The 27,331-nt window shown below is 34.5% G+C and overlaps 2 protein-coding genes and 2 long non-coding RNA genes across 4 annotated transcripts; 2 read left to right on the plus strand and 2 right to left on the minus strand.

The window, feature by feature from the left end:
• The first annotated feature begins 3,281 nt into the window (after nt 1-3,281).
• Nucleotides 3,282-3,763, plus strand: LOC125583328. The gene is made up of 2 exons (XR_007320356.1): nt 3,282-3,580; nt 3,668-3,763. It is a non-coding gene; the product is annotated as an uncharacterized LOC125583328 (long non-coding RNA).
• Nucleotides 3,764-8,882: 5,119 nt separating this feature from the next.
• On the minus strand, nt 8,883-9,620 carry LOC106384125. Its single transcript, XM_013824138.1, has one exon. It carries the CDS (start codon nt 9,618-9,620, stop codon nt 8,883-8,885), a length of 738 nt encoding a protein of 245 aa, XP_013679592.1.
• Nucleotides 9,621-14,214: 4,594 nt separating this feature from the next.
• On the plus strand, nt 14,215-17,533 carry LOC125583329. Its single transcript, XR_007320357.1, has 2 exons — nt 14,215-17,049; nt 17,144-17,533. It is a non-coding gene; the product is annotated as an uncharacterized LOC125583329 (long non-coding RNA).
• Nucleotides 17,534-20,919: 3,386 nt separating this feature from the next.
• LOC106384124 (ESF1 homolog) lies at nt 20,920-26,797 on the minus strand. The gene is made up of 8 exons (XM_048749474.1): nt 26,561-26,797; nt 26,011-26,112; nt 25,645-25,829; nt 23,436-23,631; nt 23,262-23,342; nt 22,698-23,099; nt 21,448-21,531; nt 20,920-21,132 (listed from the first exon to the last, which is right to left on the minus strand). The coding sequence occupies exons 1-8, from the start codon at nt 26,795-26,797 to the stop codon at nt 20,920-20,922; spliced, it is 1,500 nt and encodes a 499-aa protein (XP_048605431.1).
• Nucleotides 26,798-27,331: the final 534 nt, after the last annotated feature.

Raw genomic sequence — 27,331 nt, forward strand, 5'->3', positions numbered from 1 at the left:
GAAGGTCTTTCGAAACCGTCATATACACGTTGGCTCCGCCATTTGGAATTACAGGGGCATCAGCAGTGGATCAATTCTTGGAATGAGTTTCTAGCATTTACTATATTGTTATTTTCATTTTATGTAGTTGTGTATTTATTTTTAATGTGGTGTATTAACTAAAAAGAGGCACATGGCATATTAAGCTCTCACGAATTGTTGAACGCTTCTTTTTGGAGGGACGATTCACCTCTTTTCTATCCTCTCTCCTCTTTTACATTATTTAATTATTATTTTTGCTGAGAAATAAGGGGAAGAAACCCCCCATTTCTTAGAGCATCTCCGATGTAAAACTTCATTTTTCCCTTCAAAATAGAGTAAAAATGAAAATGAATTAAAATTGTTCTAACCCTATTCCATTTCCCACTCCATTATGAAGTGATGAACAAACAAAAAATAAACTACTCCATTTATGGAGTAAATTTCATTATGGAGTAAGATATGGAGTTGGGTTGAAGCATTCCTTACTTTATATCCACTTTTACTCCATTTTAGAAGAAAAAATGAAGTTGGGATGGAGATGCCCTTAGAGCAGCATTACCGCAAAAGGGGAGCTTGAATTCTAATTTTTTTTTATTATTATTTTTTTTGTCTAATTTAAAAAAAAAATTAAAAATTGATCAATTGCAGACCGCTACGTGTCAGTGGAATCCGCGAACAGTACAAAAATTCTACCGGACTCGTCTCTTACCGAAGAGTAAAAAGAAATGGATTTTATGATTTTTGTGGACCTTACCCTTCTTAAAACTCCTTAAGAATCAGCATAATGCTGCTATTATGCTCAAAAGGAATTACAACGATAGTGTTTTTAGACGAAGAATTAAGTTATGTTTTTTCAGTTCGCACACAAAAGTTTAGTGGAGTACACACGTCTTCTTGTCCATCCAATCAACTTTTAAAGGATAACAGAGAGTACGGTATATTTGAAATCCTTCCAAAAACTAAGATGAAAAGTACGTATTTGGGTTACACTTAATTTAAATATAAAAGTCCATTAAAATCCAAAATAACTAAATTCTAACAAAATCAGTTGGATTAATTAACGTTGAAAGGTTGACTATTTTCAATCTAAACATTGCATTTGTTTTTAAGAGATTATTAAAACGTATAAAAGGTGTCTTTTTATAAAAACTTATTTTCATGTAAAAAATTACTATAAGTTTTAGGAGATTGTAAAAAATATAAAATATATCTTTATATAATAAATTGTTCTAATGATTTTTTAAAAATTTATTTTTTTTGTCAAAGGATGTGTTTTTCATTTTAAAAACTGCATAAATTTTTAAGAATTCTCAAAATTGCCGAAGACAAATATTTTTATCCTAAAATATAAATAAATTTCAGTGAGTTATCTTTTTGTTCATTTTCCTATCTATTTTATATACATTAAAAAATATTAAAATTATCTATAAATATTCAGATAGTTTAGTTTTTGGACAATTAAAATATTTTATAATATATATATATATATATAAACTATACAACTATATTGGTGATTGTAGACTTTAGATATGAACTATTACAACTATGATAAATCATTGCAACTATTCATAATGGTAACCTTTGGTGATGAACCATTGTAATGCTTAGCTATTAATCATTGCAACTTTTAACTCTCTAAATAAAGAGTTGTGGAGCTGTGTGTATTGGCAAATCATAACAAAAAATAAATAAAAGTAGCCATAAAAAAGGAGATCCACTTTTTCAATTAATCATCAAGATCTCAAAGAAACAAATTAAACACAAAATTTTATTTGTTATTCATGTTTATCCTAAGTAATATTAAGTTAATATTTCATAACATAATTATTTTTATATTGTGTTAGTATATCATTACACAAATTACCTATTCTTAAAATGCAGCGTAAACATTTTAAACTTAACATGTTTTATATTTATAGAATTTTAAATTAATAAAATACTATACATTTACATGTTCCTTAACCATATGGACACTTGACCGCATAACAAACAAACACTAACCCTTAATTATTCTTTTTAACATCTTAACGACAACCCATTTTCTTTGTTGTCCTAACTGTATAATAAACATCAGATATCATATGTTTCTTATTATACTTTTCTATACACTATCGATTTCCAGGAAGCATGTTTTTTATGAAAAATAAGAAAATAGTGGCAGGCACATAAAGCTTATGGCATCATAAATCATTACGATCGAGAGTGACATACTTGATCGTACGGTACCTTATCATTAAATATTCTTTTTGGTAAAATGTTAAATTTTATACCAATTCTAAAATTTTTGATAGAATACAGAGACCACGAGAAAACCGAAAAACCAAAAACTATAGACAAAGCTGAGCTACAAGGAAACATGCGAACCAACAAGCACTGAACACCACAAAGCTGTACTTTAATGCCAAATATCTAATCTATTTAACCTGAAGTAAAATTAGATTTGACCTGATTTTTTCTAAATAATTACAGCCTAATGCCACTGAATTAATATCTCTTGATTTGACATAGTTATCTATTTTTCGTTTTAAGAAATCAACCGATTGGAACCTACAATTAATTTCTGTTTAATATTTCCATATTGTGCTTCATCGTATAATAACGTACAATTTTTATTGTCATCATTATAGCTAAATGAAGTATACATATATATCCACCATACCGTTCATAACCATCTCCCCCATATACACTAAGGATACATGTTTTTTTACATAATATAGTAACCACATTCTGAACTATTTAGGACTTCATTAAAATTACATCAAAAATCATATACTTTATACAATACGTTTTAGAAATTCATTATAAAATCGCTATTAGTATCAAATTTTAATGTCATCAGTATGATGCACATAACTAATACTTTTTCTTTTTCTTTTCTTTTTTCTTACCAAACAAAAAAATATACACTAAACAATTTGTGGTCGTATATTTAACAAATTGTGTTTGGAATTTTTTGTAGCAAATTGTGAAAAAATGTTCCACAATATGCACTCACTATGACAACAACATAAAATATGGATATAAAATTTTAAACTTATTTTTCACGTTTTGCTAAAGATATCTGGCATGATTCACTTGTATCTAAATGTTCTTATTAGGAAGATTTTGGAGATAGTCCAGTCAATTTTAAAATTTTACAATCGGAATATTCTAAGCGAAGTCAACATCAAATTTGCGTATATATTAGGCATGATTCAATCCTAACTAACCTGCTTTAGTGAAATCAATTTGTTCTCTCAAAAAGAAATATTTCCATCAATAACAACCCTACAATCAAGCACCATATTTAACTATTAACTATTTACTATTTTTTTTTTTTGACATCGAAATAGAATCTAAAGAATACTCTGCAGCCGTTAGACTAGCTTCAGGGGCTAGCCATATGGGCGCAAAGACACTAACTGAGGGATTTAGCTTGCGTAGTCGGCCACCTTTGGCGAGTCTGTCCACACATGCATTCTGTGATCTTGGAATAGCAGATATAGAGAAGCTTGAGAAATCAGAGGATAATGCTTTAATCTCGTCTAGCTCCGGCGCTAAGGCTGGCCATTCCATATCGGTTAGTATGATGTTCACTAGTTGTTCGCAATCCGACAGAATTTGAATCTCTCTTCTCCCGCTTTTAAGAATCTCCTGCATCGCCCAGATTATGCCTTCTGCTTCCGCATGGAGAGGTGAAACCGAGCTGATGTTACCCTTGACCCCGAACAGGGTGGATCTTCCATCGTCAAGTAGCACAAACCCGAGACCTGTAGCGCCCTGATCTTCGATCCAAGATGCGTCAACCTGGCATTTCCACCTCCCTGCTTCAATTCCATGTCTCATCTGATCGCCACCTACTGGCAGATCATCTCCCCCAATATCAAAATTCTCTGCTGCCAATTGAGCTACACGCCAGCTCTCGGCTTCCTTTATCGCCATATGTACCATATGATCCATGGAAATGCCTCCAATTGTTGCGCGCTCACTCCTTGATTTCTGGCTCTGAAAAGTAGGTAATCAAAGTTAGCGTAGAGAGAACTACTCGGGAAATACCCCGGAGATGTTGGAATAGGAGACAGAGCCCAGCATTGGAGGGCTGGTGGGCATTCGAACAGAGTGTGGATGATTGATTCTGTCTCCGCTCCACACCGGACACAAGTGCTTTCCCGCGCACAGTGACGATTCTTCAGTTGCTCCACCGTCACAATAAAACTGGAGATTGAGTTCCATAAAAAATGTTTGAGCTTTCTTGGTGCTTTTAGTTTCCAGATCGCTTTCTTGGGAGTTAAGGTACTAGGTTTTGCGACTGTTGGGGATAGAGACCTGGTTCTCATCTCATGGGCCATCTCGTATCCCGATTTCACCGTGTAGAGCCCAGACTTTGTTAAGTCCCAGCTGACACAATCCGGACTGCCAGTTCTACTTATGCGTAGAGATAAGATTCTTGGGATATCTTCGGCTCTCACTAATTCATTTAGCATGTTCCGGTTCCAGGTCTGAGATTGATGATCAATCAGATGATGTACTCTGAGGTCCTGGTCGTAGTGGTTGCTTCTGCTAACAGGAGGTCTTGATGTTTTACATGGTAGCCATGGTTCTTCCCACACCGTTGTATCAACACCATTTCCTATCCTCTTCCGTAGTCCTTGCTGCAGTAGCGGTCGCGACGCAGATATAATTCTCCATCCATACGAAGGATTATGCGCAATACCGACATTCATCGGATTTGAGTGGCGATAGTATCGGCCTTTCATAACTCTGGCTAATAACGAGTGTGGGAACTTTAGGAGACGCCACAACTGCTTCGCCAGGAGGGCCAGATTAAAGTCTCTGAAGTTTCGAAACCCCAGGCCGCCACATTCAAGTGGGATACAAATTTTGTCCCAAGCTATCCAATGTAAACCTCTATTGTTATGCTTTGTGCTCCACCAGTACCGGGACACTGCGCTGGATAGGTTCTGCGTGATCCCTTGTGGTAATAGGTAACATGACATGACGTAAGAGGGTACCGCTTGAGCAATCGATTTAATTTGCACTTCTTTACCCCCTTTAGATAGGAGTTTTGCTGACCATGAGTTAGTTCGATTATTGAGTCTTTCCTGGACGAAGCTGAAGACTTGTTTTTTAGAGCCACAAATCTTTTCCGGTAGGCCGAGATACATTCCCATTCCACCTTCTTGATCGATGGCTAGAGACCTTTTCCGGTCAAGTTTTTTGGACGCTACAACCTTAGAACTGAACAAATTTGAAGATTTGGATTTGTTCAGTTGTTGTCCTGAGGCGTTGCCATAGACGTCGATGAGTCGCATTAGTTCGCGACATTCTTCCGGTTCTGCTTTGCAGAAAAACAGACTATCATCTGCAAACAGCAGGTGCGATACCGCGGGGCATGCTCGAGCGATCTTGATACCAGATAGCTTCTTTTCAGCTTCAGCCTGCTTAATCTGAGATATCAGCACCTCTGTGCATAGGATAAATAAGAAGGGCGATAGAGGATCGCCTTGCCGTAGCCCTCGAGAGGGGATAATATGTCCTTTGGCTTCTCCGTTGATAAGGACTTGGTACGAAACCGAAGAGATACAACTCATGATCCAGTGTATCCAGCGGTTGTCAAATCCCATCCTCTCCATAAGTTTTGCTAGGAAGCCCCATTCTACACGATCATATGCTTTACTCATGTCTGTCTTAATGGCGACATATTTCCTCTGGCAACTTGGGTTCGTCCGTAGAGCATGGAACATCTCTTGTGCTACTATAATATTGTCTGTGATGAGACGTCGAGCCACAAAGGCTGATTGAGTTTCCGATATAAATTCAGGAAGCACCTTTTTTAGACGGGAAGATAAGACTTTGGATATAATCTTGTAACTGACGTTGCATAGGCTGATTGGTCGGAACTCAGTCATGGACTGTGGTCTGTTCGTCTTAGGTATGAGACATATGTTGGTCTCGTTGATACGTGGATCCATCTCCCCTGTGGCGAAGAATTCTTGTACGGTCCTTATAATGTCTTTCCCGATTACTTTCCAGAATCTCTGGTAGAAGAGGCTAGTCATCCCATCTGGACCAGGTGCTTTTTCTGGATTTATCGCAAAGACTGCGTCTTTGATTTCTTCCTCTGAAGGTGCTCTTGTCAGAAGGGTGTTCATGTCATCAGTGACAGACGCGGCAATATACCGGAAAGCTTCTTCGTTATCTTCGGGGAAAGAGGACGTGAACAGGCTATGAAAATATTCAGTCGCCAAATGCTCAATACCTTCTTCAGTTTCAATCCAATTCCCCATCGAGTCTAATAGCTTTGTTATTCGGTTCTGAGCTCTACGTTGTTTCGTCTTTGCATGAAAGAACTTTGTGTTTCTATCCCCTTCTTTTAGCCATAGGGCCCTGCTCTTTTGTTTCCAGAAAATTTCTTCCTCCCGGTATGCTTCGCAAAGCTTCCATTTTAGTTCTAGTTCCTCCTCGCTCGATACGGAATCATCGTTTTGAGACTGGTCTAATTTACGCTTGAGGTCCTTAATGAGCTTCTTGGTATTCGACGGGTTGCTTCGTTTCCATCGGGAGATAGCTCTGCAACAATTCTTGATCTTCTCGTATAAATGAGGTGATTTATTGGAGTCTACATGTCCCCATCCTTCCTTAACAGTTTCGATAAAGCCCTCTTTGCCGAACCACCTCCTATCAAACTTAAAACATCTTCGTCCTCGCCCTTCCTTTGATTTAATCCGAACAAGTACATGCCTATGGTCTGAGCCCCAACGCAAGAGATACTCCACATCAGTGTGGGAAAATATTTGGTGCCAATCTTCATTACCAACCGCTCTATCTAAGCGACATTGGATCCTTCATGATCTTCTCCTACCTGCCCAGGAAAATAAATTGCCCGAGTGAGGGAATTCGATCATACCGCAGTTCGCCAGCATGTTCTTGAAGGCTAGGAAGGGCGCCTCGGTGCGTTTTCTCCCTCCCTTCTTCTCTAAGTTACTCGTGATCTCATCAAAATCCCCCACCATCAACCATGCTCCTGACCGTCTTAAGCTGATTCTCGTCAATCTCTCCCATACTCTTTCGCGGTATTCGACTACCGGATCACCATACACAAAGGTCATAAAGACCTTGTGTCCTTCAATCTTTGCTGCAATATCTATCATTCGATCGTTCGAGAATTCAATATTCACATCAGCATCATTCATGTAAAATAAAGCTAGTCCACCGCTTTGCCCAGCTGGTTCCACGGTGAACACATTGTCATAACCAAACTCAAACTTAAAGTCTTGCATAAAAGAAAAATTATTTTTTTGTTTCTGAAAGAAAAAGAAAACTAGGATTAAAACAGCGATTTAACTCCCGGAGATGTTGTTTCGTCAGGTACGCTCCAGCCCCCAGACAATTCCAAGCTATTGTACTCATATCCGAGAACTGGATGGTTTCTGGGACACCACCGAACCTGATTTTGACACTGGTTTTCTGCCTTTAATGGCAGAGAGATACACCTCATGGCGAGGGAATTTTAGACTGTTCCGAGCCGATGCACTTGGCTCCCTCGGAGGCTTTAGCAGCTTTGTTTTCGGGGAAAGCCTTCCACGACTTGCTAGTTTCTTGGAGGCAGCGGCACCTTTGAGATCAGGGCTACGTGTTCCTCTCCTCTTTCCTATTGTTTGAGCGATCGTCGTATCAGTTTTTCCTAGAACCGGCTTTTTGGAAGTGCCCCGAGCTACCGCCTCAACATCCTGTACTTCAGAAGGTTCCTTTGGCTTAGTTAGAGACGGCCGGTCCTTCCTGGATGGGGAGAGCTGTGAGATTGCCTCGATTCTCTCATCCTCAAGTTCCTTCTCAAAAGCCTGTATTTCTTCTTCAGATATTTCATCTAGTAAGTCATCATTCTCCATCATCTCTTCATTCATAGCCAGCTCAGCATACTTAGCAATGGTTGTATCAATGTCTTCCTCTCCTTTTTCATTATCCTTTGTTGTGTCGACATGATCCTTATCTATCCCAAGCATGGGTTCCTTGTGGAGCTCCACTTCAGTTACCACCTCCTTGTTGTACATGTTGGTATCTGTCTCTCTCTCCAAACTTGGAGCGAGATTCTCAGTCACCCTCGGCGTGATTTTCTCCTGTTCCCCTTCTTCGCCAATGACTTGTTGACGACGATTTTCCTGGGCACTTTGAATTCTGATATCAACACTAGTTCTTCCACTCTTTGCAGCTTCAGGTCCAGCCGTCCCGGTAAGTTCTATGCTTCTACTCCCAGCATTCTCTTGTCTCAGTGTTGTGTTAGTCTCTTTTGTTCTTGTGTATTTGCGCACCGGTCTCCACTCCATGGTTTGAGTAGGTGGCGATCGGGAACGTCTCCCCCCATAGTGTCCTCTGGGCCACTTACTCTGTAAGTTCTCTGAGATGGTGCGTTGAGAATCTGGAGAGTGCCTTCTCCTGGGGGAGTGATTATCATGACGCTCAGTATGATCATTCCCTTTCCCTGTCTGTTTCACATAGCTACTGTAGCTATCAGTCCTCCTGTCTTTGCGATCTTTAGGGCGCCATTCCGAGGAGGAAGTTGTATCTCTGTTTTTTCCCCTAGTCTCCATTCTTGAGCTATCTTGGTAGGGGTGGTATCTCTCCCGATTCCGGGGAAGTTCAGACTGATTGGAGTTATCCAAACGGTTCCAAACGTTTTTGGACTGAGCTTCTCGCCGATCCGTGATTCTATTTCGGAGGTCATGCGATCTACCATATTCTTGACGGTTCTCGTGGCGATCCTCCCGCCTCTGGTTTGTCACATACGCCTTTTCATTTCTTAGATCAATATCTCTACTCTCGCGGTGGTTTGGCGGTTTGTGGTATGCTTCCGGATTCCGGCGAAAGGGATTTGAGAAAGCTTCCTAAGTAGCCTTATCCTCTTGTTCCTTCTGTTCGATCCTTAAGAGACGATTCTTTTCTCTTTGAACTTCAGTCAACTCTGGGCACGTTCCTTCTTCATGTGTAATTCTTTTACACGTAAAGCAATGCCTGTGAAGGTCTTCGTAGATGATTGTAACCTTCACCACATCCCCGTTCTGAAAACCCACTTTGTATTCAAATTTCAGAGGAAGGTCACCATTAATAAAGACTCTTACTCGGCCCCCTTCGATATCAGCAAAGTCATAAGTTCCGAGAGCCTTGCCTACACTTTGGTAGGTTTCCAGCTTTTTGTAGTGAATAGGTACGCCTGACACTGTCGCCCATAGCAGCATCATGTTAGGGAAGTCCTCCTTAATGGTTGGAATCCATCTTTCCAGCGAGAAACTCCACTTATTAAAGTGACATGGCCGTAGTTGAAGAACCTTCTGTAGGTCTTCTTCCTTGTCAAAATCAAACTGGAGCTTATTATTTCCTAAGTTCGTGCCTCTTACTCGGCCTTCAACATCCCAGATACGGCGTTTCGGCATATGTTTCAGAAGAGCTTCAACGCTTCTACCATCTGAATGGAACATACGTCCAACCAGGGTAAGCTTAAATTTTTCTATCAGGTCTGAGTTGTCAAAGGCCGGGACCCTAATGATCTCATCATCTTCGTCTTGATGCCTTCTCTTCACCATGGAAGCTTCTCCTCTACCTCTGGATCCAACAGAACGTTGCATTCTGATCCTTTTCCAAATCTTGCTAGCCACGTCAACACACCACACGGTGGAAATTTTTGAAAAAAAAAACTTCGAGAAAACGCTGTATTCGCAACAGGACACCGGCTTGCAGAGAGGAGTGTACGATAGTCTCCCTCTCCCCTTCTCTTTGCTCGTCCTAGGTCACAGATCTGAAGTCGTCTTTTTTGTCGCCACTATTTACTATTTTTATATTCTGATGATCACGTCTATATATATATATCTATATGTATAGTGTCTATCTCCATCTAATAGTCACAGAGAAAACGAAAAAAAAGACTAGATGGCGACCAACAAAAGTGTTTTTTGATAAAACAAATCATAAGTTATGGAGGAGAATCTCTTGAATGCATATTTGCAGAAGAAACTGAATCACGTTAAACTACTTCATGTCTCATATATATTACTCCCTTTGTACTCTGTTCCTCGGACTAAAATTTTCTAAAGTGTTCACGCTTATTAAGAATTCAATAAACGTTTATAATTTAATTTTTCTTTTACTTTATTATACACTTTTCAATAACTTTTCACTAATAAAATTTAATCAATTCAAATATTCTCATTTAATGTTTTTTAAAAGTATAAAAAAATACCTTAAACATATAGAAAATCTATCTTTGTAGAACAAGTAAAAAATCTAAAACATCTTATTTTCGACTAACGGAGAGAGTAATTGTTTTGTTTAATACTATAAGAAGCACCTAACCATCTGTTAACTATTTTGTGTAATATCTATATTATTAAAACTGTCTTATTAAAATTGAATTAGAAAATAAAAATACCTCTTAGTTTTACCATTTATTTATATTGAAATGCCATAAAATATTTATTGAACCTATATTGACATATGCTTGCCTTTTCTTAATTTAAATAATAGATTTAAACATTTTATTTCTTTTCCTAATTTAAATAATATATTTTCTTATTCAAATCTTAACCAAAATAGATTTCTTGATATATTTCGTATTAATATATTGAATACTTATTAGTAATAAATAATAAAATAAAAAATCACACATCATAATCAATTTATATAACATATAAATAAAATGAAAATAATTTATTCATATATTATTAGAATAATACTTTTATAATATAAGTCCAATTTTTATAAATAATGGATTTGTTTATATGTTACACTGTGATATAATAGACGATTAAAATCACAACATATAATTACTGAAAGTAATAAATAAAATTGTTATGTTTTTAAAATGTTATATTAACAATTATATAATACATTTTAATTTACAAATATATATATCATACCAATAGTACAAAGAAAAAAATTAAAGTGAAAACAAATATTTATATTGTCATGGGTCAAGCTCTAGAAATAAACAACAACAACGCAAGATTATTTTTCTTTAACAAATTTATTTCAGTAGAATTTATAGTTGCAAATATATTTATATATTTTATGTATTATAAATTTACTTTCTTTTTTTTAAGGGATGCTAAGATTTTGGAATTAGAAAAATTATGACCCACCTCTTTATTATTTTAATTAGAAATTTAAAATTTATATCAGAATATTTTATTAAAATTTTAATTTTAGTTTTTATTAGAATTGTAAAGATTAATTTATGATATAAATTTATTTTTAAATATTACGAATACATCATTTAATATATTTAAAGAAAAACTAAAATCATAAAATAAATACCCGCCCGACCTAGTATACTATTAAAAAGAAGAAATCTTAAAAAATCTACCTATACAAAATTGTTGCATCTTTTCATTTGACTAATAATATTTTGGTCTTACTTTAAATTTTGACTTACCTTATATTTCTCTAACAATTATTTTGCAAATACTTTTATTTATTAGGCCCATATATTTTTGTACACGATTTGATTATACAACATATATACTTTATTTATTAGTACACGAAAATATAGTACCGCATATACTTCATTCTTTCTTTATATGGGTAAACTATACAAAAATACTAAATAATTTTCAGTTGGTTTTATTAAGATATATATTTGTTTTACGAACACTACCTTATAACCTTCATAAAAAATACCACCTTATAACACTTCATAAATTATCTAGATTGCACTATATACATAATATCATACGATTGTAATCTAAATACCAAACCGGTTTATTAAACAAGCCTACTATTCCACACTATAGAAACAATTATCCGACGGCTAAATACCAAACCAGATTCAGTTGTACGTACATTTTATTTCTCACCCAACCATATCTAAGAATTATGATATAGAAACAAAGTCTATGTGATTACATATACGACCCACTGTGTTACAAAAAAACAAATATACGACCCACTAAAATATATTAAGCGTTTTGCAATATTTATTTACTTACAAATAGTTTAGGTTGGATCATAAAATTTAACTACCTTTCTTATTATTTTAATATATTTATATCTAACTTAATTATTGTTAAATATATATTTTACCTAAAATTAAGAAACTAAATAACTAATCTATTATTTTTTGAAACTGATGAATTCAATTTATATTAATACTAATCTAAGTAACTAATCAATTATATTTTACTTATTTTTTTTTTGTCATCTACTTTACAGACTCATATAGACTCTTTAAACCAAACTGGGAGATCTTGATCCATGTGAACTACAAAAGACGTTTCTTTCCTAGCGCTACGGGTTAAGCTATCCGCCTGCTTGTTCTGAGTTCTTGGGACATAGATAATCTCTGCACAGGAAAAACTCTCTTTCAAGCTGTTTATATCCTCCAAATAACTTGCAAATGCTGGCCAATCCTCTGGTGTTGAAACCATCTTCACCAATTGAGAACAATCTGTTGCAAACGTAACCTAAAATTGTCGTAAGTTTTTTATACATTCCATTGCCCATAACAAAGCTTCCATTTCTGCATGAAGTGGAGAAAGGGACGCCCGAACATTCCTTGCACCCATCAAAACCGCAAATCCCTCTAGAGTACTACACCATCCTTGTCCTGAGAAAATATCATTATCTTTCCAGGAACCATCCGTAAAACACCATCTTCCTGGGATTGACGGAAGAACCATTGCACCAACCTGTTGAACTCTCTTTTCATCAGTCAGAATTTGCGACTCAGCCCAAAGCTTTGATTCCGTATCAGCCAGTTTAAGGGTATCTAGCGGATCTACATCCATATTACTAAAGACTTTATTATTTTTTCCCTTCCAAATATACCATAGTATCCATGCAAACTGATGATCTTCCATCTGTGGAAGCACTCTCCAAAAAAGATGATCCATGTTCACAAAGAGGGAACTTGTCGGAAACATATTTGGATTTGTTGGAATCTTTGAAAGAGCCCATGTCTGAAGTGCAGGAGGGCATTCAAAAAACACATGGTTGATTGATTCCTCCTCCGCACCACATCTTGCACAAACAATGTCTCCGGGAATCCCTCGCTTATGCAGATTTTTCTTGACTGCTATACACCCTGTCACCAATTGCCATAGGAAATGTTTAATCTTTGGTGGACACCGTATTTTCCAGCAATGTGCCTTCAAAATATCCACCGTAGGTCCAAACACTACTGATGGTTTTTCCCTATCTGGATATATCCTTTCCACCTGATATCCAGATTTAACCGTGTATTTTTCATTATTTGTGAAATGTCATCCATCTTTGTCTGCCATCGGAGTCCTACTCAAAGGTATATATACTCTCTATTAATTTCACATCCTGTGGGTCCACCAAAGCCCGAATCGCCTGCGAATTCCATCTTCGCAAATGAGGATCAATAAGCGAATCCACTGTAAGGTCTGAGTAAAGATTGTGTTGATTTTTATTTGCTGGTCTCGGGCGAGTGGTTAAGAGCCAAGGATCATTCCATACAGATATGGAGGATCTTGTTCCCACCATTTTGATTAGTCCTTTGCTTACCAGAGATGTAGCAGAAACAATACTCCGCCAATTATATTTTACTTATTAATATAATAAATAATGATTTATGTCTACTAATTTGTATATATACAACTGTACTTTAATCCAAATGCAAGAAGCAAATTCTTCAGAATCTCAAATATAATTCTTATAGTTAGATTATTAAATATAGATATACATTTACATATGTATATTCAATAAAACAAATATTAATAGTTAGCTACTACTAACATTAAATATATGATGGAACATGTTATCATGATATTTTATGAGCATAGTTTTTACGGGTTATTCAAACAGTATATTTATCAAATATAACCTAGCTGAACAAATATATTAGAACAATATTTTTAAATAAAAAGTTTTTTTTTAAACTAAACTGAAATACATATGAAGCCACCGGGTTTACCAGTTTAACTGCAGGTCCTAATCAAAACATTGAATGTAACGATTCATTTGTAACATCTAAATGTAGATACACAGTCAAAAATATAATTTTACATCAAATAAATTTGGTTTGTATCACCGCGTTTTGAAAGTGTAGATCAAAATCTTTACCTTGCTCCAGATCCGAACTGAGCCTGTATTTTTATATTGGTTTTAGTTTGTTTTTTCAAGTCCGGATAAAATTTCTAAGACTATGAAATAGAGTTACAAAAGCGTCTACATATAAAATCACAATAAACTAATTCACTAATTCGTAAGTCATATAATTTTTTTAAAAAAGTTTTTTCTTCAATATAACATGACTTATAACATAATAATGTATAAATCCAAAATTTTTAATTTATATCAAATTTATAATTATAAAACCCCGGAATGTAGTTACTTACATTGTGATTAAAACAAATCTCACGAACACTCTTTATAACGGGTGAAACTGTATATGTTTCACGAACGAATGAGAATCTATTCAATTTTGAATTAACGGATTAAACTATTGTATTTCATTTATTTTTTTATCATGTGCTAAATTAAGTAAAGAAAAAGTGAGGCATGTATATCTTCAAATACCGATTCTTACCACTAGAAATGAAAAAAAAAACTAATAAAATTAATCAAAAATGTTTAAAGATTTGCATTTTTATCTTAAAAATTGCATTGGTTTTAAGTGGTTGTCAAAATATCTAAGAATATGTCTTTTTAATCACATGTCTTTTCATTTTAAGAGTTGCATAGATTTTTACAGAGTTATCTTGTCGTCTAATGATGTGTTTTTTTTATTCTAAAATTTGCAACAGATTTTTTATTAGTCATTAGAAATGTCAAAAACGTATCTATTCATTTAAAAACTGCATATGTTTTAATGAGTTCTTTTCTTTCATTTTCCTATCTATTTTATGTACATTTTAAAGAATCTTAAAACTTGTCTAAAATAATCCGGTAATTCGGTTTGTTGGGCACTTTAATTATTGTATAATATTATATAAAATAAGTATATAGTTTTAAATTATTTTTTATGTTTAATAATCATGTTTTGGTGCAGTTGTTTTTTGGGTTTAATTTTGTTTATTCATATTTCAGATAAAATGTCCGGGTCTATTTAGATAATTTATTTATTGATAGATAAGTATTAAGAAAATGTACACCAAAAAATATTCTTATATATGCACATTTTAATTTATGAATGGGTTTGATATATGTGTTATTTATTAATTAAATCTTGAATTTCACTTAAATAAGAAATGATTATTGGAGACTTAAATGAATATTTGATACCGTTTAACTGAACTATTATAATTTTCTAGATATACAATTTCAACTGATAAAATGAAACATTGCAATTTCTGGTGATGGACCATTACAAGTTTTAGTGATGAAAAATTGCAATGTTTGGTGTTAACCATTATAACTCTTGGTTAACCTTTCGTGTAAAATGATGTGTCTTTTCATCCTAAATATTGCATAAGTTTTTAAGAGATTGTTATAATATATATAAGAAAGTGTATTTATAAGGATGTGTCTTTTCATGTTAAAATTACATTGAATTTAAAATATTGTTAGAAATGTATAATAATTTGTCTTTTATCATAAACCTTATATAGATTTTTTAATAGTTATCTTTTGTCTAAAGTTGTGTTTTCTATTTTATAAAAATCATATATTTTTAAAGGATTCTCAAAATGTCTTTGAGAATTTATTTTTTCATCCTAAAGTTTGCATAAGTTTTTAGTGAGTTATTTTTAGTTTATTTTCATATCTATTTTATATACATCTAAAGAATATTAACATTCTCTACACATATTTGCGTATATGATTTTGGGTAATTTAATTATTTTTATGATATTATATATTTGTAAACCATTACAACTATTAGTGATGGTAAACTTTGCATGGTGATGTACTATTCTAACTATGGTAAACCATTAAAATTATTGGTAATGGTAAACTTTGGTGATAAACCATTGCAACTTTTGGTATTAATAATTATAATTTTTGACTAACTATCGTAATGTCTGGTTGTTGACCATTGCAACTCTTTATAAGGAGTTGTAATATTGACAATCATAATTAAAAGTAAATAGTGAAATAAAAAGAGATCCATTTTGAATTGAATATTAAATATCTTGAAGAGAAAACATAAATACGCAAAATTTTAGTTATTATTCATGTATATTAGCCTATAACAGAATGCAAATTTGATTGTCTTATCCTACAAAAGATCTTGTCTTATTATATATTATTGCTATCAATAATAGGTAATAATAAATTTTCAAAATTCTTAAATAATTTAGCTAAACGGATAATGAAACATATATCTTATTTGGTATTGACATATTTCCAATTATATTACCACGAAAAATATAAAATATATATTTTTAGTATTAAAAAAATATAGTTGTATACAACATAATTTTGTAATACATATATTTTCTCAAAAACAATTGTAAACCGTTTTTATAAAAGGTTATTTTATAAAATAAAGCATATTTAGTTTTATAAAATAAGTTTCTGTGCGACATTGCACGGGTTCCTTACCTAGTAAGAAATAAAAAGAAGTCGTATATTGATTGAAACCTGGGGGTAATGATGACAACACATAAACAGAGTTACACATGATACAAAATAAAAATAGTTTGAAGCAACATTGATCAAAAATAAATTAGATTATTTTCAAAATATTTAATTGATACAAATAAATCAAATCAAATCTTCGCTTTGAGGAGAAATATAAAACTTAACAGATTTTATTATATTTTTTTCATTGGAATTTTGAATTTTCTAAGAAAATTTACGCTTAGACGTACTTTTTCTCACATCCATATCACCCTAACGTACATTCTCCATGTGGATGAAGTACTTTATTATCTTCTATTGTCTAAACTACCCCAAAACCAGAACAAACTTAGTTATATCTTTTATTTAATCGTAGCACAAAAATTAAAAAAAAAATCTTTTTATCGGGACCACTCCTCATGAGTCATTATCCCAATATTTCTCATCTGAATACTAGAAATCGACGATTTTGTTCAGTCTCACCGTTGCTGTCCAAAAATCACAGGGATTCAACGGCTTTGTTAATCACACAGTAAGGTATTACACATCTAAACTTACTTTATCCTCCCAGTCTACTTTTGAACCATTTGTTATAGATTGACTTAGATCTCCTTCTGTCTTTTACTTGTAGAATAGTTGAGGCCTCCATATCGCTCCTCCGACTCGACGAAGTTATAATCCGCCGCTAACTGCTCACCGCCGTTAACTTCTCACCGCTGTTAACTTCTCACTGACGTTAATTTCTCAATCCGCCGCTATGTTCAATCATGCAAGACAATGGTGTCTTTGGCTCTTGTGGTGATTTATGGAAGATTTTTCTTTAGATAGATTTTTTGAACCTGATTAGATTTAGTCTTTCTGAGTTTTCAATTTGATCTAAAGTTGTGAATTTTATGGAATTTGAAGTTCTAATTCGATTAATGAAGTTAGCTAGTTTGGTGTTTGTGTGGATATTCAACTTGGTTGACCACAACTTCTTGTCAATATATAACCAGTCAACCACAACTTCATTTACGCCTAACCACAACTATGTTCGCAACTGAACACAAACTTTGCAACACCTAATAAAATCTAAGGCGTCTTGTTGTTTTACACGTTATTAAGACCACAAAACGTGTAACCAAAGACGCAAACTCTGGAACAATATATCTTTCATACATATGACCGCTCAACACATATTCTCATCCACAACCACAAGTACAAAACATCATTCACCACAACTTCATTTATACGAACCAACAAACGACCACATCTTCAGTCCCTCCATAGTGACACTAACAAACAAAAAACAACCACATAACCACAACTACGGTTGCAACTCACCAACCAACACGTACTCAATTTAGTTGACCACAACTTTTTGTCAATGTATAACCAGCCAATCATAAATTTATTTACGCTTAACCACAACCACGTAACCACAACTTTTGTTGAAACTAACCACAAACTCTGCTACACCTAATAAAATTTTCTAAAATTTAAGACGTCTAGGTGTTTTTGTTTCTTCAGATTAAATGTTACAAATCAATCCAAAGGTTGTTGTTTAAGCACAAGACCCAATAAACCTACCAAATAAATACAACAGAAAAGAGTATGACTAGTATTTAGTATTTACTTTAAATATAATCAGAGGCTCAAGTCTCGGTAAACATAAGGGCATTTAGCGAATAGAAATTTCATAAAGCATGCCAAAATTACCCCTCAAGTGAAAAGTACCTCCTCATATTGAAGATCCAGAAAAAGTAACTGATAATGTAATCCTCTCATTTTCTAAAGGTCACAGTCATCATTTTGCTTCGTGATTCTTTTAAACTATTATCTATAGTTATATAGCAAAGACAGCAATAGCGAAAGAAGCACTGGAAAGGACACTGCATGCATATATGACGGTGGCTACTGTAAGCTTCGACTATCATACTCTCTCGTCATACTTGTCTCAATGTAAAGGTACCTAATAAGATTTGTTATGGCTGCAAGAACCGTATGCTTTTTCTCATCAACAATTGAGCCAAATTTTAATCAACTTTCTATTTTTTAAACTGTGGATTCGTAGGGTCTAGAGCATAGTAAGGATCAGAGATTGCAACTGAGAATCTCGAATGGTCATCAGGATCAGCCCATGGTATCTTCTCTTCTGCCATCTCTCTACCTTCTTTCCCTTTAATATTATAGCCTTTTAGACCTTTATTACCATTCTCATCAGCTCCTATCAACTCTAGCTCCGCTATGATTATTTTCTCCGCTGCTACTTTCTTCTCTAAACCCTTCTCTTTCTTCTTGTTGTCATCATCATCATGCTTCTGTTTCATCCTCCTAGCTCTCTTCTTCTCTCGCATTTTCCTTAGTTGTGCATCCCAGACCATTTCTGATACGTCCTAGATTCGGACAGGATCACTCAACAGGACTTTGGATATGAGCACGCCAAAAATGGGGGAACTTGGTGGTTTGAAAGGCAACACAAAAGGTTACGGAAAGACCTCTTGAGACTACCGGCTTCGATTGTGGTTTGGAATGTTACTTCAAGACCAACAAGGGAAGATTTGTTTACTTGGAGAATCACTCGACAAGAAACAAAGACTGTTTTAAGTGAAGAACAAAGAGATAAACTAATAAACTTGAAAGAAAAATTGATTGTCTTATTCATGGAATGAGATTACATATTTATAGTAGAAATGGTCAAAGAAAGACATAAAGAAATTGTGGAAAACTAGAAACTTAGAAAACACAAACAAAGACTAAGACTAAAGATTTTTGTAGAACCGAGATGTTGAATTTTGACTTGACTTTGAAGAAATCAATGCAACCCACGACCAGGACTTCTTTGTTGACCCTGTTCAGGTATTTTTTTGATAAGAATCGGTTTGAAATTGACTTAAGAAGTGCTGGTCGAATTTGGCAAGAAACAAACCTGTGTTGCACTTTTTATGAAATTTTCCTTAGGCTGAACAAGGCCCATTTCGCCCAGCAGCTAAACCAGCTCCATCTTCAGTGTCACTTAGCTCACTCAGATCCAAAGTAGTGTCACTTAGCTCATCCAGTTCCAAAGTAGTGTCACTTAGCTCACTCAGCTTATCTACTTCAGCTGGTTTCAGCTTGTCCACACTCTGTTTCAGCTGGTTCCAGCTCGTCCACACTCTATTTCAGCTCGTCCTAAGTCTCACCAGCTGGTTTTAGATCAGTATGCTCGCCATTAATCCATCTTGGTTTGTCCTTTATTGAATAATCATCTGGCTCAGCCATGGTGGCATCATCCTGGCCCAGGTCTATGATCCGAGGCGCATCATTCCCTCCCGCTTGAAAAGGATTTGACCTCAAATCCATTTTACCTGTATCAAAAGGAAATGAATCATACAAAAAGAATTTAAAAGACATGTAAAATTTAGAGAAGGCAAATTTTGGACATAAACTTTCTTGGAGTTTCGAAGCCATTTTCCTAGAGTACATGCATCTCCAAATCTCAGGTTGATAAGCACGGTCTATGCTTTTGTTCTTTACATTTCTTTGAGACTGGACATGTTTATCCTGGACACTAAAAACATAAACTAGAATACCAGGATCATATGTGCAAGACATGTACTTGCTCAAATAAGAAATCAAAGTTTCTTTCCCTAGAACATGTAGCACACGTTTCAGCCTTTCAAAATTCACATCAAAGTAAGCATTACAGACCAGAATGGTATCAAGACACAACATAATACTGAATATTTTCAAAACGTGTCTATCCTTCTCAAAATCAGAACACAAAAGAGTAAGTTCGGATTGAAAATAACTTATCAAAGGCTCAATATGCTTTTCAAAGAATGTGTTCTAAACCACAATATCATCAAAGCTCAAAACAACACAATTATTAAGCAATGATCTCAACACATGCCAAGGTTTATCAGTTTCAAAACACAAAATATCAAGCTTCAAAACAGAATCACAAAAATCGGTTTCAACTCTAGGTGATTTCTGTTCCAGCAAAGTTTTAAATATCATTAGTTCGTCCAAGGCACAAATGGATACAAACAAATCACCAGTGATCAGTTCATGTTTATGAAAACTCAGATCAAAGCCATTTTCTTTGAAGACAAATGAATCAAGTGATTGTCTAGCACAGAAAACAGGTTGTTGTAAACCAAGCTCTAATGACTTTTCAAGATCATCAAAACCCTTGCTATGTTTCAGAAACTGATCAAAACTCAAAACAATATTAGAGTTGATGTAATTGCCAATTTGAAAACGTTTTTGATCAGAAAGTTTATCAGGTTTAAACACTTGAAAAGAGTTAACCATGTTTTCAAAAATAGAGTCTGAAACACGAAATTCTTTAACTTTTTCAAAACCAAAACGTTTCACATCTTCAGAACTGATCTTAACAAACATTTCAGGCAGAGAAGTAATCAAATCAAGTTTCTCACAGTGCTCTTAAATGTCTGTGGACAAAGGCGTAGGAGTTGTGCCGGGATCAAAGCAAAGTTGGTTCTCCATGATGGATGTTACACTTGGTGCTTCCACTTCAAAGGTTGGACCAGGTTCGTCTTCCTCATCAAATATGGGACATAAATCATCGTCCATGGGTCTCCTGGTGCCAAGAAGCGGTCCTTGATGTGAGTAGTCGAATGACTCTTCCTCAAAATCCTGTAAAAATAGAACAAGACTACTCAGATGCTCCGTTCAAAACAGGTTAGTCCATTATTCTCTTCATTATCAAACATAAAATCAGATTTTGGAGAAGGAAGATCACATTCATCTTCACAAATGATCAAACTTTCAATCAGCTCTTCATCATATTCATCAAAAATTGGTACAAAATCTGAAAAATCTTTTAGATCTTCAAGGTTGTTTTCAGACTTATCTTTGGGTTTTTCACTGATGAATAAAGATGGTTCAGCTACAGGTGCACGTGTGGTTGTGCTTTTTTTGGATCTTGCTGATGTCCTTGAGAGCTTTCACCACTCCCTCCACAAGGTTGTCACAAAACTCCTGGACTTCAAACTGACTGAAAAGCCTTCTTTGATCAGCTTCAAACATCTTAACCTGAAAATTCTCAACATAAAATGTTAACAGATAAAAATAATCTTCACACTCTCAAGTGTTTATCCTCACCCACACACGTGTTTCTCTCGGATTTTAATGGTCACACAAGAGTTTCCTCTCAAAGTTCTAAGAGAACAAATCAAGTAACCCAATGGAATCTCCAAGCAAACAAGAGATGAACACAAGATAGGAAGATAAGAGAATTGGTTTTGAAATTCGTATTAACCACTCCAAGGCTGGATTTCTCCTCAGCCATCAGGATTTCTCTTTGTTTGTTTCTTTTTTTTTATAGATCTTTTTTTTTCTTTTTTCTTTTTTCTTTTCTTCTCTTTATAGAAGAATGACGATAGGTAAGGCAGTGGCCCAAATTTGAGATAGAAAGAAGAAGAAGTGTTTAGAAAATGAAAGATGAGAAGATGGATAGATAGTACCGGTTGAGTGGCTCTGATACCACTTTGATACGTCCTATATTCGGTCAGGATCACTCAACGGGACTTGGGATATGAACTCGCCAAAGATGGGAGAACTTGGTGGTTTAAAAGGCGACAAAAAAGGTTGCGGAAAGACCTCTTGATACTACCGGCTTCGATTGTGGTTTGGAATGTTATGTCAAGACAAACAAGGGAAGATTTTTTTACTTGGAGAATCACTCGACAAGAAACAAAGACTGTTCTAAGCGAAGAAAAAATAGATAAACTCATAAACTTGAAAGAAAAATGGATTGTCTTATTCATGGAATGAGATTACATATTTATAGTAGAAATGGTCAAAGAAAGACATAAAGAAATTGCGGAAAACTAGAAACTTAGAAAACACAAACAAAGACTAAGACTAAAGACTTTTGTAGAACCGAGATGTTGAATTTTGACTTGACTTTGAAGAAATCAATGCAGCCACGACCAGAACTTCTTTGTTGACTCTGTTCAGATATTTCTTGATAAGAATGGGCTTGACATGGACTGAAGAAAGGGCTGTTCGAATTTGGCAAGAAACAAACTCATATTGCACTTTTTATGAACTTTTCCTTGGGCTGAACAAGGTCCATTTCGCCCAGCAGCTAAACCAGCTCCATCTTCAGTGTCACTTAGCTCACTCAGCTCCAAAGTAGTGTCACTTAGCTCATCCAGCTCCAGAGTAGTGTCACTTAGCTCACTCAGCTCATCTACTTCAGCTGGTTTCAGCTCATGCATGCTCTCTTCAGCTGGTTTCAGCTCATGCATGCTCTGTTTCAGCTCGTCCTCAGTCTCACCAGCTGGTTTTAGATCAGTATGCTCGCCATTAATCCATCCTGGTTTGTTCTTTGTCGAAGAATCATCTGGCTCAGCCATGGTCGCATCATCCTGGCCCGGGTCTATGATCCGAGGCGCATCAGTTTCTGACTTCTCTTCTTTCTTTTCACGAAATTTGTTACTCGGATCTTCTAATCCGGTACTAAATTGTACTACCACATCCAGCTCATTCTCCTCCTCCTCCTCCTCGTCTTTATCTCCAGATTCGACCAAGTCACAATATGTTATTTTTTCTTTTTTCCTTCTCATCATCATCATCAGATTCACTCTCATAAGAAGCTAAAAACTCCTTCAGCTCAAGGTCTGCCAACTATGATTTGTGAAGATTTTATAAACAGTATCAGAACACAATAAACGGCTGCAGCATCTATATAAGATAAGAGATGATTCTAAGCCAAATTACAAAAAAGAAAATTAAAGAAAATATAAAAGCATAGAGACCTGACCAGGGCTGAATTGCAGGTTTAAGGTCTTGACGCGGTGCGGCTCATCTTCATCCCAAGAAACAGTTACCTTACTCATCTGCAGTGCTTGGCTTTGAAAATCCAAATCTTGATAATTAGCTGGTGCCTCTATACATTTTTTTTAAGAAAATAAGATCACAATTAAACCAACAATATCAACAGAGTTAAGAGCGGCAAATGCAACCTCGGTGGCAATATCACGAGGTGGATGATTGAAGTCCATAGAATCGGGAATAAATCTCAAGTCGAGCTTGATAGAGGATCTTACTAACTCAATTCCGTCACATGATCTGTACAAGTAATCAGCAGTAGCACTAGAATCACATTCGGCAACAGCAAAGTAGTACCTGAAACAGAGCAATCAGTAACTGTGAGTTTTAGTAATATACTAGATTTTGACCCGCGCTTTCAAAAGCGGGGGATTATTTTAGTTTACAAAAATCTTATCGAAAATATGTAGTATACTTAATTTATGTATTTTAAGCTCAGTTTTATAATATTTTAAATTCGTATAAACTATTTATTTTTAGTACCAACATTTCAATTTGTGTACACTGCTTTGTTTTAGGTCTTAATTTTACTTGAGATATAAAATTTGTTAGTTATAATATTATGTACTTAAATATTTGATAACCTAATTCTGATACAATCGTGTCAATGTTTATGCTTGAAAATTATTCACGGATGTTGATAAAAGTCTTCTCTTACTTACTTTCATGGTATGTCTTCTTGCATGAGGCATGCATTTTGTATCCCTTTTACCTTTTACACAAAAATGGCAATAGTTAAAGATATATGAACAATTTGGAATTGGCAAATACAAAAAAAAAACATAAATTTACTCTTAAAAACATACATTGATTTCCAACGTGTTCCCAAACATGAAATTGTATTGCTTCCACGTATGTAAGACATTCACTTGAACTTTCCATCATTTCTTCTGAGGTTTCACATTTTTCAAAGAAGTGATTTGCATAATAGAATTGTTTTTTTTTCTTTGATAGAGAGTCGTGAGATTAGGTCGATAGAGATGCTTACATTTATAGGAGTAGTTTAGTATATATATTTTTTTGGAATAGAGATGAGAAACTACCCTATACATGGTTGTATATATAGCATTAAGTTAATCGATTTTAAAGTTTTTAAATAAAGAAATATTCTTTGGAATATACGCCATTGGGTTTGGATTGGTTTTGGAAATCCCTAGAGTATGGGTCAAGCAAAATCATTTTAATTTGCCTTGTTTAACAGTTAGCGATGGTTTGCATTTAAAGAGGAGTATTTTAGTTGATCTTTCAAATATATAATGTAATATAGTAATATAATATTTTAAGCAATATGGTCGACTTCTTTTGAGTATATTCGATTTTTAAATGATATGATAATAATTTGCAAGATCTTATCAAAACAGTTATACAACTAACAACATTACTAAAATTAAGAAAAAATTAAAATATGATATTTTGTGATTTGCAAACCGCCAAACTTAATTCTGTTACGATTGAAATTATTATTTAAATATAAATTTTCTAAAACATATAGGAATTTTCTAAATTTTCTAAAACACGTAAGTTGAGAAATTTTAGTATATGTTGCTCAAGTTATAGTACACATTTGTAATACTTTAGAATTGATATTGGGAAATAACTATATGCATTATAATATTTACCTTTGATATATGATATGAAAAAATAGATACCATACGAAGAGAATTGAGTATGAAATTGACATTGATGTTGAGAAGTGTGTATGAAACTTTGAATAACTTTGTAGCATGATGACCAAACTAAAAAAAACAAATGGTTGCTTTTGAAATTATGTAGGTTATATCATATACGTTTAAGTAAGTATTTTAAACACTGATATAATTAAATTGATGAGTTGATAGTAGTTGTAAATCATAGTGCGAAATGAGTATATGCATTGATATTTACAGTTTTGTTTTATGATATTAAAATATGAATGGCACATTTGTAATATCTAAAGAGAAATGTTTCTGGTGGTTCCATTCACTTTTGAGTTTATGATCAAACTCAATGACGTAATGGCTTGTTTTTAATATATGCAGGTTTTGGGCCTTATGGCGAAGTTTCATGAAGAGTAGGTGCAGTAAATGAAATCCGAATTGTATATGCGACGATTGTTTTGGAAATACGCTTGATATATTCTGGTATTTCTCTTATTTTTATTTATTTTACTAAAGGAAAATCCAGTGGCATGGCTTGTAATTATAGAAGAAAATAAGGACAGAATCCTAGAAAAAATTATGCTTTAATAGTATAGATTAGTCCCCCTTGGACATATAGGCCGACTTACTTTAATGTACTTTTTAAGTAAGCACATAATCTCTCATTTCTGACGTTCTCATCTTCTTTTTCCTCATCACATTATCTTCCTTCTTTTCGTCTACAACATCAGTAGCAGGACCATGCATTTCCTCATGTTTCATTCGCTCAAGTCCAAATTCTGTTGGATAGACCGCAACAGATAAGACCCACCCATCTCTCGAGAGGAAAGAATCGAGAACAACGTACAAGTCTGTGGCCTAAGTAAAAACAAAATTGCAGCCAGAAGAACAAACGCTGCTAAACTCATACAACAAACACCCCAACTCTTTTAGACTATGCAAAGAAACCAGCAAGCTAGCTCAGGCTATAGAGCAAAAAGCTAAAATCTTCCTAATCAGATTAGTTCAATAAATAGATAATTGATTGAGAAGAACTTACAGAAACATATATCCAGTCACAATAGCCAGTCTCTGAGTTTCTTTCTCGATACTTTGGATTCACGCATCGGGACCCTACGGAATCAGGGGTCCCCACGAAAACCTTAAAGAGAATTGTAGGGTTTCATTAATTGTCATATATACAAACTAATATGTTCATTGTTCATTTATTTATTTTAGTCTACATCAATTTTGTATACATGCACATCAATTGCTTTTAAAATTGGAGGAGGTCTCGATCAGATTTAATTCGAAAATTCTCTTCGTTGCTCGATCCACATGTGGATCAATGAACTGGTTCTGATCAACTCGTGGCGGATCCAATCCATTTCTAGTTCGATTGAATTTTCATTTTTGGTGGTGAGAGGAGACATCAGCGTTAAGTAAACTTAAATACAGTAAAAACGAGAAATCAACTATTAAAAAGGAGATGCTTTATTTCTTATTCATAATATTTTTTGAGTCTATTGACATACGCTTTCAAGTTTCAACATAATTAATCAGTTTATGGCATTAATCATTGTCTCCACTTTGATCTTAATATCACTGACGGCTTCGAGATAGTCTAGCAGAGACAACTTCATGCGCTTGATGACATTCTCCTGTGCTATTGGGTCCATCAATTCATCCTTGGGAAGTGCACTGATTTTCCTCATTAGCCCCGTGAGCTCTTCATGTCTAGACTCCAAATACTTCAACTGCTCCGCGAAATCATGACCTCTGATCAAATTTCTTTGAGTTTCACCCATAATGACCATCTCCACTTCATTCGTCTTCTTGGAACCCATGATACTTTCTCTCTTTTCTTTCTTGGTAAATGATTTTGTTTGTGCTTCTGAGTGTTCTACCAGATTGTCGTATTTATAGTTTAGAAAGAATGTCACACATACGCATCTATCATTCGAAAAGATGACGAATGATCGTGACTTGTGAATTACTATTATAACTGAAAAACTACAGTCAGCATTACATACAGCCAGTATGAAATAAGCAAAGTGGGCCATTACTCTGTTCAGACACGAAATTGATTCATTAATCTTTCTTTAACTAAAAAGAGAGAAGAAAAGACGCGTGTGACAGTGTTGAATTTCCATTTCTGTCATCTTTTCTTTTAAATTCATCTCACTAAAATAGTAAGCCCATGAAATTATCTATCAATTAATATATTACTTTATTAAAAATATAAAAACTATGAAAATAGTTTAACTAATTTTATATTGTATCATTGGTTTTTAACTTTTTATATACACAAAAGATTTAGTTAAGTCATGTACCTGATCTTATTCTACATCATCATATTAACCAATACTAACCTACACATT

Source organism: Brassica napus, chromosome C3 (genome assembly GCF_020379485.1).
Source record: "Brassica napus cultivar Da-Ae chromosome C3, Da-Ae, whole genome shotgun sequence".
Taxonomy (NCBI): Eukaryota; Viridiplantae; Streptophyta; class Magnoliopsida; order Brassicales; family Brassicaceae; genus Brassica; species Brassica napus.